This window comes from Rhynchophorus ferrugineus, unplaced genomic scaffold, assembly GCF_030347505.1.
Source record: "Rhynchophorus ferrugineus isolate W39M unplaced genomic scaffold, kcgeb_rfMv2 rfM3, whole genome shotgun sequence".
Taxonomy (NCBI): Eukaryota; Metazoa; Arthropoda; class Insecta; order Coleoptera; family Curculionidae; genus Rhynchophorus; species Rhynchophorus ferrugineus.
This window is the reverse complement of record NW_027472582.1, coordinates 50,781,590-50,799,612: the sequence shown is the minus strand read 5'-3', so window position 1 is coordinate 50,799,612 and position 18,023 is coordinate 50,781,590. Positions and strand designations below refer to the sequence as shown.

The window sequence follows — 18,023 nt, the reverse complement described above, 5'->3', positions numbered from 1 at the left end:
AAACTTCTGTCTCTATTTAATTAACAGTAGTTTAAGTCGTTCTATAATATATGCATTAAATATAACATTATGTTAAAATTAATCATATTTTATAATAGTTTTGTTCCATTATTTTATTTATATTTAAATATTGCTATGTATCGAAGTGAAAATAACCTAGTATGTGTAGAATATTGACGTTAAATGCCGCGACATTGCTTCATTTTGACGTCATAAATTAAAATCACTTGATTTCACGGCTATTTTGGATCGAATATATTCGAATACTAAGTTCGTTCGTTTCGAATTGTTTTATACACTAAGAGAGAAAACGATTCTCAAAATTTGGCATGTAATTAGGCAATGTGGGCAAAATGTTTAGCTGAATTAATAGTTTCCAGACTTCTGCGTTCCTAATAGATGCCGCATTCGCTAACAACAGAAGAATAATCCATTCTAACAGGGTTTTCAAAAGGATTTAATTTAATTTGTGTAGCGCTCATTGTTATCTATTGGACATAGTTACCATACCAACCGACAGGACGACTACCAAACAAAGGATCCACAAAAAATTACTGTTTGTTGTAATTATTGTTGTGATTTTGAACCGGCGTCATCATTGGACCGTTTTCTTGTCACCAGAGGGTTCTACAGAACGATTAGATTCCGATTCTTTTACCCACATTGAATCATAGGGATGATACCGATATGTGGTTTCAGTAGGATGAAAAGATGTGTCGCACGTTGAACACCACGTTAGATATTCAAAATTCTCTCCAAAACTGACGTTAATTCTCTACCAAAATTGGTTATTAGACCCATTTGACTTTTCCTTTTAGGGCCTTCTAAGCTTGCAAAACAATGAAAATTGGTTTAATTGTTGGATTAAAAATTCCACAATGAACAACCATCATAGTCAGGCCAGTGTCTACCCTACTGCATGCTTTTCGGGATGGTTCCTAAATCAACCGGTAGCTTTAATTCAGAGGTTCAAATCTCTAAAAAGAGAGACTCTGACAAGATTATTTCGACTATTCCTCTAAAGAGAACCAATCTAGCTAAAGCTTAAACTCCTCTTCAACTTAAAATTAGAACTGTTTATTTCTAGCTCTTATTGATCAAAATGACCCTAAATTTTTTCCTATATTTCCACGCCGCAATTTGTAAATTAGTTTCAGAATCAGACAATATTTTCCTTCTCATTTTATTCCAGTTAAAGTAACGTGTAACCAGACTAGTCTGTGAAAGTCGTCCGGTTGTCATACGTATGCAAAATTCTTCGAAACAATAGTGTTAAGAGGTTATAAACTGGCAAACGTTGTTTCAATGCTCCGCCTATTTTGAAAACTTTAAAATCGCTGCTTATTATTACTCTAATCAGTTACTTTGAACCGGAGCGAGATAATAAAAGCATTTGTCAGTAAAATTGGTTAGAGAGGTAAGCATTTTTACTATTAAATATTTACTGGGATTTTTATTGAAAATATTGAGTGTTGCAGCTGCACTGAATATTAGTATGGCCACTGAAATATCTCAAAAAATGAACAATATAATCAAGGTCAGCTTGATGTTAGCTCTATCAGAGATTGTATATATGAAATATATATAAATAGTAAGTAGTTTTTCATTACAAACATAATTTAACACAACTATTTTAAAGCAAACTGATAGTCTGAAAAGTATGAAACAGATCTACTTGAACTTTCGGATATTGCTGTTAAGAGAATACAATCTTTAAAAGCATATAATAAAATAAAGGAAGACTTATTATATCAATTTACGTATTTAGATGAGACACTCATTTTTTAGAATGGGACCAATATACCCAATGGACACTCATGGCAAGCTGATAATAAAAATAGTGTGATGACAACAAAAGTTTACGGAAAAAGGTAGATTATGTCTTATTAGTCATAATATTTACTAATAAGTTATTGTATATATATATATTGTACTTTATGCTGAAAACAGGAATGGTTAATAACACCTTCGGTTTGGATGAGCTCGATCAGACATATTGAGAAGAAATTGACAAAGGATGGAATTATGAACAAATATTAGATACATTCGAAATTAACAGCATATTTATTAATTTGAATTAAACATTCTGAATATGATATGATTTAATGTTGCTAATTTCTAAGACAGTGAGATGAGAGTGGAAACAACTAAAGATAAAGGTATATAATTAATATACGATAAACGTAGGAAATATAATTTTAGAGTCTAACCGGTTTATATGCACAGTTCTGGGTGTAATTTTTCAAAATGTACTTGAGGATTTGATTAAAACTTGGCAGGAGAGAAATATTAGTAATTGTTTTCATATATGGAAAATGTATTAAGGAGAATGCAGTGATTAAATCTAGTTTTATCAAAAAAGATGTATACAGGCATTAACAAAAAAAAAACGAAGGAGAAATACGGTGATATCAAAATGTCTTTAGAAGGAAACACTATACCAAAGGACACAAGAACTAAACGTAAATGGTAAATATGACCTCTAATGAAGATAAAATAAATTACAATTGTATATACAATTGTTAATTAGGTAGATTAGGCCTCCGGGGGATACAAATAGAAACGCGCCTAGAACTCTAACTCATAGGTAGTATGGAAAATAGTTCAATGTAAATATGATCAAACACAACCGTAACCTACACACTATTATAACTGTGTACTTAATTGTAGTTCAAGTACTTCGATAATATATGCATATTATATAGATATATAAAGTATTTTTCTTTAGTTATTTTATTATTTAGATTCGAATTTTGTTGTATGTTAAAGCCAAACTGAACTAAAACTCAGAGTTGATACAGCAACATTGGGACGTTTTTATGTCGTGTATAGATGACGTGTATACAAAATAACTTTGGATAAGCCATACATTGAGTTTATTCTATATACTCACGGCCACTATCCTGAATATTAAAAAGAACTTATCGTCGTATATAGTAGAATATTTTTTAGCATTTGATGGAATTATTCTTAATGGTGTACATAATTTTAAAAAACGGCACAATTTTCACGTATAGTTCATATAGTTGAATTATAATTCGTTCAAAGTGCTTTTGTATCTTCAAAGTCCACTGTTGCGCTAGAAGCAGTTTTAAAATTTGTTAAAATTTCTCTGTAAATTTTAGTGCTATTGATTACTTTAAGGTTTCTTTACTTTATTTTTTGCATCAATAGTAAAAATTAATATTGCAAGAAATATTAACAGTTAGTTTGATAGCATTTTAATTCATCATTTGTTGGTGAATTGTTAGTTCTCACGTGGGACATAACCTAAACTAGAAAGCAACAGATTAATGAAAACCATAGAAGACATATTAAAGAAAATAAACTGAAAAGGCGAGACCAAAGAGTGAATAAATAAGCAAAAAACAATGCAATTTTAATTAAAAATTTAGGTAAAGAAAGTATTCTTTTAATCATCCTGGTGTATACTTAAATATTTTATTATACATGTTGCTTATACCAAATAAATGAAATATGATTAAATTAAATTTAGCACTTATGTTTTGGTGTATTAAAGGCACATAAATTCCAATGCTTGGTTTCAATCGTGAACAACATGCTCCAGTGGTGGTATCCTTGGACTGGAGAAGCTTATAATAAATGATTTCGATCAGATCACAGCAGATGCACTACATTAGCTCCTTCTTATGAATATTTAATTTGATTGCAATTACTATATGACCGCTTCTTGTCATGCAGTTCAAATATATATTCGTTATAATTGGGTCCATAAAAACATTATCTTGTAATTAGTAGAACACATGTTAAAAATCGGCGTTGGACACCTTTTAATTTTAGGTTCATACGAAACTCAGTTACGTTATTTTTATATTATAATCATGACTTTGACTTTAAATTTGCTTGTTCAATTATTCTGAAGGTTTCGTCATTGAGTACCTATTGAGTTTGGAATGAATAACGCTTCCAACCCGATGTGTTCAAAAATTTCAAGCCTACATCTGTCTTCTTTATCAATGATCTCAAAATCGTTTGAAACATGTCGAAGCAAGTACTACCATGTTAAATCTCAATTAAAATTACAGGAACAACAGTTACCATTAAATGGATTTTGATGGCACAAATATAGATATTGTTAGAACAAAAATAATGTATGTTATTTGCTGTTCAGAGAAGTGATACAAACTGATTTTTGGAGAAACTACGGAACTCTAACATGAATATAATTATAAGACCTCGATAATATTTAATGGTGGTTATGTCATCTTTTGCAAACCTCTTTCACGCTATCCCACCATAATCTGAAGTTATACGTTGGCAGAAAATTAAGAAAAAAAATTATTTCGAAAATACCTATACACAATTATATATTAAAAATGATTCAATTCAGTACTTGGAAATTAATTTTGGTTTGCATAAAGAAACGAGTTTTTACTGAGGAAACGACATGATTTGTCGGGAGAAAGAAGTATGAGAATAAACAAATTATTCCGCCACCTAGCGTGGAAATAACCGGTCCTTTCGAGGCTAGCACGTGTCTTTTATGCGACCGCAAATGAAATATCGCAAAGGAAAGCGCAGCCGGAGGTACACAATCGACATCGCGCTGACAAAAAGGAAACAGGCAAGAAGCAACCGGAACACAACAACAAACATCGACGTCCCACGAGGTTTCTTTGCGAGTTCTTTTTCCTTTTGAATTTCGTTGGAAATGCGTGATAATTATAGTACTAATAATGAAGTCTTATAAAATATTATTACTTGTGACTTTACATAATTTGCATAAGGGAATTTCATTTTGCTATATTTCTATTCAAATTCCTACGTCCAAAGAATTTTAGTAATTTTCTAAGTTTAGTCGTTTCCAATAATGCATAAAGTTTAATAATTTCATCACCACTCCTTAGCCATCGTTTGGAGACGAGTGTCCTCTTCTTAACCAATATCGTGATGCTGGTGCTGTAGGATCTCGAACATTCTGCACCAAAATGCCACAGTTCACGATCGGAGTTCACTGTTTTGGCTTTGGTTTGCTCTCTATGATTTTGGTCCTTGTCTTTTTCGGAGCTGTTTGTTGTATCATCCATCCAAAAGATGGAGTTTATAGAGTAATTCAATCACTATTCATTAGACAAACCATTGTAATCAATATCTTTGAATTTGTTCTTCAATTGAGCACTGATTGTTGTATCTTAAATAAACTAATTCACTCCTAACACGATTCCTTGGGGAGAAACATGCTAACGGCTAACGGAATTATTGTAAGATGCTCGAAGGAGTTTAATTGCTTTTAGGGGAACATGTTCAACTGAAAAGCTGCAAAATGTGAAGGCCGGTGTACAGAGTAAAAATTAGGGAAAAAAATCAATAAAAACGGTAATCGTATACTTTCAACGTCTAATATGTTCCGTCATCAACTGGCGTAACGTGAAAATCTTGTTTACATAAACTCGACAGGCTCTAACTTCTGCCTGGTCTAAAATTTGTGTGATCTTCATAAAAACCTTACGGGCAATTATTAGGAGACATACGTCGGTAGCTCTCAATAATCATTCTCTCCGATCGCCAAATACGTGTGAACAGGACGTGAAGCCATTACAACAACGTTTCTCCTCCGGTCCTACCACACCGTAATAACTTTTTGCCGTTCGGAATTTGTTTTTTGCTGGCTCGTCCTCAGGAAATAAAGTCTTAGAAGTGTCACTTGCTCGAGAAGTTGCTAAACTTTATGGTAGTTCATGATTATACAGTTGTATGAAGGAGCTCGCATCATCGTTCGAGATTCTCATTCTGTGACTTTACCACCCACCCAAAGAAAGGTTCCACCTGCTTTAGGAATATTGTCGTTGGTAGATTTACTCCTGCCGCATATTCTCCTAGTCTCCTAAGATGCTGGTTTAATGTTCGGTATTTTTCTAGATCGATTAGTTTTATTTGTTTTTGGTTTGAGATGTATTTGCAGTTAAGAAACTTCAGCCTAAATTTATCTTAGCTAAGCTAACAAGGTACTCTTTGCAAATCTTAAATGTTTACTTTTCCGCCTAAATAGCAACACTCACAAATCACAAGAATACAGGTTAACAGTTGTTTTCGACCAACTTGTCAGACCAGCTCTCTGATTCAGATCAACTTCTGTATGATTTGCTATTCAACACTAAGTTAATTTAAAATCTCAAGAAGTACGTTTTCTATTTTTATTAATTGTATATATTAGTTTATTCGCCTATATTGGTGAATTTCTTCGACAGATCTCTTAATGAAATCTGCCTTTAGAAATCCTTTATTTGAATTAATAATGTTGATGCATTGTATGCCTTAGTTCTTGACTTACAACTGACTACTTCAGTTAGACTTTTAACAGTTTCAGTTTTTTGTTTTAAATGAATAAAATAGGTAATTTCATGCTTTTAATACAACCAAAATTAAAACACACTTTTCCTTCAGCTTAAATCACCGCCACTTAAATGACATACCTAATTTGTCAAACCACCAAAAGCATATCTGACGAACAACATAATATTAATTACGAAATTGTAAATTAAATTTACTTACTTTGGCAGAGGCTGTTTCCAACCAAATCAACATACACGCCATTTTCTCAACATTAACTATGTACCAGATATTATATGGTCCATAAACCTAATCCGAATTTGTCAATAGTATACTGAACAGGAAGCGAATTCTTTAAGTAATTCGAAATAATATTCTCGAATTATTAATAAAGCCTTATGGTTCGGAATTAAAATCACATGAAATAATATACCATAGAGCGATAATGTTCTATATCGCCACATCAGTTTAAAATACTCATATATCGATATTTCTGTTTTTGTCGGTAAATAAACACAACATTCTATTTTAGTTGTAAAAAGCTTCATCATTGATTATATAATTTCACATTGGATAAATATTAACAAGCATTATGAAAATTTAAAATATATCTTTTTTTATTGTTGTATTTTAAATTTATTTAAAAAATCTGTAAGCCCTGTATTTTTGCATGAAGTCTGTTTCTTCTCTCACGTTTTATTTTAAAGACACACTCGTGGCCACCATTGGTAAGTGGCTCATTACACCTCTTGCATCTGCAGATTTATATTTTGATACAAAATTTATAATTCTTTTCATAGCTTTTATATATGCAACAAGTTTCTTAAAATGTAAGTACACAAAAAGTTTTCCAATTTCAAGTGAAAATTTTTCTTGAGATCATCAACAGTACTAGAAGTGAGATTTAATTTGTTCTATTGGCCAATTGCACAACTTCTGTACATGTACATTTTGTACAAAGAAAAGCCGTTTTATAGTACATGAATAACATTAACTATTCCATCAAATGTTTGTGTTCCTTTCACGAATGTCGTCATTTCACAATTATATATCAGTAAATGTTGATATGAAAGGTAACAGGGATAGACACAAAGTGTATATGGAAAATAATAAGTAAAGAAAAATTAATTAGGCTAACAGGGGTAAATATAAATAGTGAAAATAGAATTTAGTAATGGACACATATGTAAGCACGACAAAGTAGAGACTCCATCCAGAACACGCACACTGTCATCCACACCGAGATGGTACTGTGGAGTGGAGATTATTAGCCTCTCCCAGAAATATTTTCTGCTGTTAAGAAGTTCCTGTTGTGTCGTCCATAAATAGCTCTAGGTTGGGTGAAACATGGACGGTCGCCCGGTATATGGTAGACTGATGTAAGGACCAGGAGACAAAACACACAGTGAGCAGGTTGACAAAATTCATCAAGTAACCCTGTGAGAAAGGACATTAACCTAATCTCAGTTGACTAAGATCTACGGAATGGAGACGAAAGGAAGAAACGCGAAGCGAGTAAAAAATTCTCATTCTAGGCTCGCTCCTGATGAAAGATGAAATGAATGGAATAAAGTCATTGTGAATGTAGATATTTGGGTTGACCCATTTAAGTTAAAAATTATTATATATGTAAATTTACGAATTTACTTGATTTCTTGTTTGACTTTAATTCCAAACCTGTTTCAACCCTATAGAATAAAATAGCAACGGCAAACATACAAGGATAATCTGATTAAATCTCTAATCATCAATGTTTGAAGAGCAACTAATATGCCTATTACTGAAAAGCAAATTTACCTTTTTAAAGCGCAAAAATAATTTTCGAAGCAATCTTTTCGTCGTCGTCGCCATACGCACCGTACACATATCGCAATCAGCCTTCTCAGTTTGACGTTTTGATTAAAAGCTTAAAAAAGGTGTTAGATTATTTTCGCCAAATTGATATTTTCAAAATCCAAGCTCAAGAATCAACAAAATTTAAATTAATAATAAACGTCGATAATTATTTATATTCTATGTTGCTGTTGGAATTAATATACTATTCTATATTATTCATTTATTTTCTTAAATTTAACCATAACATGTAATTATAAAATGCAGCTTTCTTGAAATACTAAAATATATTATTGAATTATAATTAAAGACATTGTATTTTACAGCTTCTCGATCGATAAAATTGTAAGCTGCGGTTACAAAATAACAATTTCTAATGTTTGATTGTTAACCTTTTAAATATGCACCCTCCTTTTTTACATATCCATTCGAAATTTTAATGCTATTTTTGTTATTCACGGCTGCGATTTTGTCATAATATAATGTATATTTCATTAAATTCAGAACTGAGTTTAAGAAAAATAGTAAAATATGTAAAAGTCATAAGGCACTGAGTGGAAAATAAGGGGAGTATTTGATACTGAAATGTTATAGTATTAAAGCATTATTCTAATACATCCATTCCCAACAATTTAGGGCTATTTTTTAGTTAATACTCGACCATTTTTAAATTTTGCTAATTCAAATTCTAAAATAAAGAAAATTAGCCCTATTATATTAATGCGATACAACATAAATATGAGTAAATAACTTTATCAAAAGTCATTTAGTATTTCTTATTCATGAGCGTGTTGATTTTTGTAACTACTAAAATATCCGCATTAGTATCGCAATTTGCAGATCTACGAATTAATGATTAATTTAGTGTTACAATCAGAAAAATTATATTAACACAAACGGAATTCGACAATTTACAAGTATTTCTACTATAATAATTATGGTTGCTAAATTCACAAAGTATTTTAATTAAATTATTTTCAAACATATATTATAACAATTGAAGAGGATAGTTTATCTCATGATTATTTATAAGGTTGATAATAAAATTATTTATAGACTTATAGTTACATTTTTTCTTAGGAAAAGGAAACAAAAGTAAAAATCTAAATTATTATGTAAAGGTAGCTCAGGATTATGGGTTAATAACCGAATAAGTGCAGAAACAACTGACAAGAAAGTGAATTAAAAAAATCACCAACTTCTTTACTACAGTATTTCGATTAAAACATGTCTTGGGCGATTGGAAAATGGCTGAGGTTATTACGATTCTAAAGCCAGCAATACCACCAAAGCAAGTACCTCATCGCCGAGCAATTTCACTGCTACTAGTGATATATAAATTATTTAAAAAATTCCTATTAAAAAATTTCATACCTGCACAATTTGGTCATATGAACAAACATTCAACCATTATCATGATACATAGAATTACACACATTACTGAAAAAGCCTACAAAGACAAAAATTGCTCAGCTAGATTCTTGGATGTATCGCTATTTAGTATCCTTTGATAAACACTAGCATAAGAAGCTCATATGTAAACTCCATAAAATATTACCAAAGCAATACGTCGAACTCTAACGCTCCCAGATCTCAGCCAGGAGGTTTAATAGTTAAACAATAAGATTACTCAACAAAGAAAGAAATAAAAGTCGACCCTGTTCTTTCCATAGTCTATGTATGTAGCATATTAGAAATAGAATATATTACTATGACTACTTTTTACCGATACTTACTATTGGAGAAAGTAACGAAGCAGCAATAAGAAAACACGTTGATAATAAGTGGATTCAGATATGGAGAATAACGTCAACAAGAGTATAAAAAAGACTTTTTTATTCTTGATGTAAAACATTATTGGAAAAACCATATCAAAAAAAAAGAAAAAGAAAATAAGTCCAATTAAAATACAAAAAAGGAACCTGTTGCTTGGAAGATAAACTAAATTATCTGTACTTAATAAGCAAATACTACAACCTATATGGACTTATCAAAATAATCATATGCCATAACTAGCGTTTGGAACTATTGACTGAAAACAGTCGAAATAGTCGATAGTCGCAAAACGGTCCAAATAGTCGATAGTCAAAAAACTAGCGACTGAAAATAGTAATTATTAATAGATAGTACTAAAATAGTAATTAGTGATAATACTATTTTCAGCCAAACGTACGATGCGACTGTTTTTTCCATTCGTGATGTTGGACGAACGTGTACGGATTATTTTCTATATAAAATGTGTAGAGGTAAGGACCGATTTAATTGCTTGCAGCAGCTGGTTTTAAATGTGCTTATATTTTCTAACGATAGTATAAGCGAGACGGAGATGTATATGTATTTCTTCACATACTAACTCAAAAAAAAAGGAAAAAAATAATTACTGAAAACTATTAGCATGCAATGTATAATTTCATTTTAAATGAGTAGAATTACTTTTATATTTGAATGTTCTGTGGATCTGTAAAAAAGAGTGAAGTAATGAACCACACAAATGTTGTATCGTGTTTAAATATGTTAATTACCATTTCTAAATAAGATACTATACTAAATATAAGTTCAGCTCTCCTCCCGTGATGAGATTTCATTGAATAATTTAGGCAGATTTGAAAAAAAAACTATAGGTATGCCAGAATATTTTTAATGTAACTAATATATATCCACTAATATAATTTTATGACCATGCCAAAAATATAATGGATTTTCTCAACACCCAATAAGTAGCATTTCTAAATACTACTTAATTTGTAAAGTTATTGTAGTACTTGGTGTAATTATGTCTTTCATTCTAGTTATTTTTTTATTAGTATGTCTTCAGATATAATACATACTTTGTCAGTATTTGTGTCTTAAATATCGAGTTGAGGAATTTCATTTGTATATTTGAAGTTAGAATGGAATATATCTATTTTGTCGTAATTTCTTGTATCGCCCCATTCTACTGAAAAGTTATAAAACAATAAAAATAGATTGTAAAAAAGATTCCTCTGCCTTACCTGCTGATTAAATAAATCTTAACAAAAATGTGTCGCGGCCATCATTATTTTCTCGTATTATTTAATAACCAGTAAAACAAATTGTTGAATATTAAAGAAGAGTTTTCCTATCAGAAAATGTATTTATTAGAAATACTTAGTATAAATATTGAAAATAGTTAATAACCTCTTTACGGTTAATATTTTTTACGAAATTTAACTTCTATTGTAAAAACTTCTTCAAGTCTTCACAAATCAATTCATTTTCTAGTACCTTTCGAATCTAAATTTTGTCTTTTAGATTTTAGTAAAGAAGGTTTAACGATCAAAAGACTTGAGCAGTTAGAGTGAAAGCAAAAAGTCTATCAAAAAAAGTATTACCTATTATTACCATAAAGACAGTCAAAACCGTTTTACTATTTATCATTCACAATTTTAATCTTTTTACCCTATTACATTAACAATTTTAAAAATTATGGTTCCAAAATGCTGCTATTTTCATATAAAATATACCTTTATTTCCAAGAAAACTACCAAAAAACTATATATGTTACATCTATATAAGCCTAAGATCGGTATATCTTTGTCAGGGTTGCGGCTAGGACCAAAAATAGTAACTAAAAGTACACGACTGAAACAGTCGATAGTAAATAGTAATAAAATCGAACCGAAATTTAGCGCCTGAAAACAGTCGATAGTAAAATTTGACAATTATTAAACAGTCGATATTAAACGCTAGTCATAACATAATTATAAATTAACATTATACAAGTATTTCAGAATAAGATCGTGAGAAATACTATGGATGCATCCAAATAATATAGGAATTTTCTTACCATGAGGCTTTCTGATTACAACTATCATAGAGAATATTAAGAGATTCACAACAAGACGTCTGGAAAGGCTTCCATAACAATGCCAAGCTCCTACAACTCTTAGATAACACTGAGCTAGCGCTCATGTTATGCAGTATGTGGTATGATTTTTTTGATAAACATTTAGTTTTAAATCAACATAGAGATAATTGTGTCAGTCGTCAGTGACTGCTAATTATTTATTAAAATAATATATATATATATATATATATATATATATATATATATATACTAGCTGACCCGACAGACTTCGTCCTGTCAAAAAGATTTGTAATGTGGCAGTTTTTGTGCCTACGTATTTTAAAAAATTCTCCTGAACAGAACCATCACCCTGGTGATAGGGCGTTGTGAATAAAAAATAATTAAATAAAACATATATAAGGATTGAAAAGTAAGTAATCGCTTTATTGTTAATCATGTGAATCATAATTATTATTATTATTATCATTGTAGTGCTTTGTGGTATACGATGTTCTTTGTTTGATTACCTGGCGCATAGATAAACAAATCTGATGGTTTTCCAACACGGGAACAGGCAACATACAATTGACCATGTGAGAAACATGGGTTTTCTAGATTAATACCACAAACACTTAATGTTTGCCCCTGGGACTTGTTTATAGTCATAGCAAAAGCAAGCCGCACTGGAAACTGTAGTCGTTTAAACTCAAATGGCACATCAGTCGGAATCATTGGGATGCGCGGTATGAGAACATCTTCTCCTTTATACTTTCCTTTGAGTATAGTTGCTTCTATCACATTGTTTAGTAATTTTTTTATCGCTAACCGTGTACCGTTGCAAAGACGCGGTTGGTTGATATTTCGCAACATTATAACCACCGATCCAACCTTTAATTGAAGATTGTGAGGTGGCAATCCTGGCAAATCCAGCGAGTTTAAAAATTCCGGTGGATAGTTGACTACATCATCTTGATTAGTAGCCGAATCAACTGATTTATATATCCTCAATTCGCCTGTAATTTGTTCTTGAATTTTGAAATTTAATTCATTTACATCTATGTTTTTTGCAGCCAGTATAGCTCGTTCGCTCAACCAATCATGGTTTCTGTAATTTTGAGAAACATCTGGAAACACCTTCTGAATAAGTTCATCTTTTGATCGAGTTAACTGACAAAAACTTTGAGGAAAGTTAATGCAGCCAGTCAACATGTCTATAGGAAATTTGCCATTACCAATGTCAATGAGTTGTTTAGAGAATATGTTTCCAGATTGGTCATTTTGCAACTCGACACGCATATTCTTGCTTAAATGAAGTACTTTGACATGTTTCCACAAATTGGAGGACTTTAGACATGCATTGAGTTCATCAGCTGGCGTTGATCGTGGAATCACTGGCAATGTTTGACGAAAATCTCCTGCTAATAAAAGCATTGCACCACCAAATCGGTTATTATTGCTACGTAGATCTTTTAAGGTTCTGTCTAAAGCCTCCAAAGATTTTTTATGTGCCATCGTGCATTCATCCCAAACAATCAATTTACATTGCTGCAAAACCTTTGCCATTGCAGAGTTCTTCGAAACGTTGCAGGTTGGAGTTTCATTGCTTTGCATATTTAATGGCAATTTTAGTGCTGAATGGGCTGTTCGACCACCTTCAAGCAAAGTTGCTGCGATTCCCGACGAAGCGAGTGCAAGTGCAATTTTATTTTGTGAGCGAATTGCTGCTAATATTAATGAAATCAAAAAAGATTTTCCTGTACCACCAGGTGCATCTAAGAAGTAAATCCCTCCAGTTTCATCATTTGTTACTTTCATAAGAGTTTCAAATACATACTTCTCTTGTTCATTTAACAGTGGAAGATTTGTTTGAATTAATTCTTTCAAAGCGTTGAGATCATACAGTCTTTCTCGATGCAACTCTTGGTTAAAAGCGTCATGCATTGGACGATTGGGCGCGGTCAGGCCTAATTGAATTAATAGTTTGTTTGACATTATCAAGCACATGTCCTCAATTTAAATCAATGCTTCATTGTAAATTTCTTCACTGATTTGTATATTTGGATTTCCCATTCTATTCCGTATTTGATACAAAATATCATCACACATATAATCTTTGTACTTCATCCACAAATCAATTGGGTTTGATGGGAAGCATGTAGATATGATTATAGAAAACAATGTTCGTATTTGATGAGCGTGTGATGATATTACAGCATCATTGAGAGTTTGATCCCAATGAGCGTCATTTTCAAGCAATTGCAAACGTTGACAGGCTTCTCTGTAGGATCCACACAATTCACCATCAACAGTTCGTAACTGTTGGAATGATGTTGGGCCACGTACATTGACTAATAGCAGTCGTAAATAAAAACATTCATCATTGCTTGGATGTACTGAATAAATCCGGCCAATCGCATCGGTGGAATATACATCTGTATATCCTGGAACTGGTTTTCCTTGTTTCCGTCGTATAAATCTCCTTGAGGATTGATTCCAGGTATAATATTTTGGCATTTCAGAATATAGCAATGTTTGTGCGAAATCATCGTTTTGGCATGTCTCAAAAAAACTGGTTAATGTAGTAGATGGTGGCTGAGCAGCTCTTTGTACTGCGTTCTGTGCTGTAAAATACACTCTTTGTCCATTTTCTAAATGTACAGCTAAGTGAACAACAGAAGGGTGTCTCTCATGAATAGGAAAAGAAAATATTCGCCAAACTGCTTCATTACTGCTAACATAGCGGCCCATTTGGTATTGGGTAACTTCATCATTAGAATTCTCTGCACCAATTCCAATCACAGCCATATCACTCCCTTTGGTTACATATTTGCAAATGTATTTAATCGATTTCACTGAATGGCAAGATTCAAAGTTGATGTGTGCTTTGAATGTCTTTGATAAAATGGGTGAATATGGAACAATCCAACGATTATCTATTTCAATATCTTGTTGATTTAATTTGACAATTGTTGATTTTCCATTATCTGCTGTCGATCTGCGACGATACAATGGATAACCGTCATTACCAGTAATTGTTTCCGATATTAATGTCCGTGGATATCGTTTTGAACATTTACCATCCATCATACACGGTGAATTTTGATTAAGAATTCCACAGGGACCATGTATCATGTTTTTGATAACTACCTCATGCAATCCAGGATCTACTTGTACATTAGGGATTTCTGCTGATATCACTGCATCAACTTCATTTGGCCTTATCTTTTCAACCAACCAAATCAAAATGTGTGCATGTGGCAATCCTCGTTTCTGCCACTCCACAGAATACATCCAGCAGCGTGTCTCACCAAACACATTATGTTTTACGATGAAATTCATTAAAGATTTCAACTTTTGTCTAAAGACTCTGGCTGTAATATCATGACGATCAATGGGTGATTGCCCAGGGAATAACTCCTGCTTAATTTCTATCCATTGCGGATTGCATGTAAATGTGATGAACAAATCTGCTGTACCATAATGACGAACATACGACATGGCATCTTGAGCATATTCGTGCATATGCCGAGGGCTTCCGATGTATGTTGCTGGAAGAATAGTCATCCGACCGACATTCTGTGCATTTCCATCAGTATTAATCGCATCTCGAAGGTGAATATACTCTTCAGATCGGAGTTTGGTTTGATTCAACCTGATGAATGTTAATCTCTCCGTTTCAATTTTAACATACATGTCAACAACATATTTGTGATATAATCGGCGACATTTCAATATGTGATTATCTTCATTTTCCCGAATCATTAGGCGGTATGAATAATAGTTCATTGAACTGACTTTTTTGTTGGTTTCAGAACCTGTAAACAGATTTTGTTTTAATAACATTCAAATATAAAATTAAAATACATAATATAGTGACTGAGATATTATCGCCATAGCTAAACTAATATTTTAGTTACCTGTAATGGGATTTATCATTTTTATTGAGAAATCGTAGCCATCTTCACCTTGCCAAAATATAATGGGATATTGCAGTGCATCATATGAGCGGTGTGTTTCCTTTATACGTTGTAATTGATCATTCCGACGATGTAAAACAATATCACGGGATTCCAAGTTTTCTCCAACTACAACGATAGCAACTTCATCAATAGTTGGTGCATTAAAACGTCTTGTATGTTGACCTGTAGGTGTTTTATCAGCTCTGATTACAATTTTGTGATTATCGGATGGCATCAGATCCAGGGCAGTTTTAAACAATATAATCAATTGATTGCGTTGATGAAATAAATTTTGTAATTGTTCTACAATAGACCTTTTTACTAAATTGTTATGTGCACAACGCAGATCAATTTCTTGTGGTGAATTGCCCATAAAATAAATTTGCAGGAATTTGTTGTCGCTATCTGACACTGGTAACAGTGAACCTGCTCTGTGATATATTTGCCCTTGTATCTGTAAATAAAAAAAATATTATGGTGTGGTATAAATTAATGGATTGTCAGTGATCAAACTTAAATAATATTTGATCTTAAAAAGTATATATTTAGTTTTAACTAATATCTATCAATTATAAAATATAATAAAAGTGTCACTGAAACTGAATCACCATATAATATGATGACTAAGTGATATATTTCGTAATGATTAAGAAATTGAAGATTAGTAACACATCTTAACTTTGGTGACAGAAAATTTTGTTCGCTAAAATAATTATGATTAACTGCTATAATACATACCTTGAAAGTTGGCATAAAATTTTCCCGAACTGCATTTGTTGCCCCAAATGAAGTCATTTGAAAGCAATTGTTATATTGTTGAATATGTGTCAAAAAGTGTATAGAATCTGTTCCTATTCCTGAAACCAATGAGTACAATGGTTCTGGTGGTGGATCCAATTGTATCAATTTCACTTTACCATTTGCGCAACACAATCCATTGGCTTCGTTTTTGTATTTTAATGCCTTACAGTGTGAGCAAACCAAGTTCATAGAACCAATAACAACACATTGGTAGTTACTGTAGTCAATTGACACATCGTAACTGAAAGCAGCTGGATTCAAACTTGCGCGATTATTAGTTGAATGTCGCGCTCGCGCTTCACGCGTTTGTGATATCCGAATTCTTTCACGTTCATTTCCGTCGTCACGTTCTTGTGCAGTACGATTAGATCGGTAATTAGCTTGGTTTATAGCATTTCTGGTTCTTCTACCTAAATTGCTTCGTCTTATAGGAGGCATATCAAATATAAATTATTTTTTCACTAATCACGAACTAAACAAACACTAACTAACTAAACACTCTGCACAAAACACGATATACGAATTTGTTTCGTGTATCACTTGACAATTCATCTGTCATCTGTCAAAAGTCATCTGTAACAGACAACTTTTTTTTTTAAATTTGATATGACTTGAACTCAAATCCTTTTAAGCCGTACGAATTGTTTTATTTATTTAAAATTTGAATTAAATTTTAAACAAATAAAAAATTTTAAATAAATAAAACAATTCGTACGGATTAAAAGGATTTGAGTTCAAGTCATATCAAATTTAAAAAAAAAAAGTTGTCTGTTACAGATGACTTTTGACAGATGACAGATGAATTGTCAACTGATACACGAAACAAATTCAAACAAAAAGGGCTATTTTTAGGGTTTTTCCAGCAATAATTCTAATTTTTCTCGCCGTAAAAACCATCCCTGAACTTCAACGAACATTTTAAAAAAAGATTTGGCCAAATTGGTCCAGGCGTTGTTGAGTTATGCGCTTAGGAACATATTTTGCGATTCATTTTTATATATAAGATATATATATATATATGTATATATATACAATAATATATATAATATATATATACAAACTCAGTATTAACTCAAATCTATATTGCTCCATTGACATTAAAATATACTCATGTATGATATTTAATATTATATTCGTGTGTTAAAAGTTTCCTCATATTGCTGGAACAAATTAAGTTTTACAACAAACCCATGTAGGCTTGTTTGATCCTTTAGATATGCTTAATTATTCACTGTTTAGGTACTTTCTATTTTGTTTCGTTTCAAAAGGATTTTTTTGCTTCATACACGCCTCGTTCTCAAGCCACATCCTCTGTCAATATTTAAACACTG

At 31.9% G+C, this 18,023-nt stretch overlaps 2 protein-coding genes across 3 annotated transcripts in view; both read right to left on the bottom strand.

Annotated features, from left to right (window-relative positions):
* The window catches only part of LOC143193247 (uncharacterized), a 327,672-nt gene that overhangs the window by 44,190 nt on the left and 265,459 nt on the right, over window positions 1–18,023 (bottom strand). The gene's annotated exons all lie outside the window — the stretch shown is intronic.
* LOC143193242 (uncharacterized) lies at window positions 13,900–16,069 on the bottom strand. The gene is made up of 2 exons (XM_076399322.1): window positions 15,850–16,069; window positions 13,900–15,747 (listed from the first exon to the last, which is right to left on the bottom strand). Exons 1-2 carry the CDS (start codon window positions 15,866–15,868, stop codon window positions 13,946–13,948), a joined length of 1,821 nt encoding a protein of 606 aa, XP_076255437.1. The 5' UTR covers window positions 15,869–16,069; the 3' UTR covers window positions 13,900–13,945.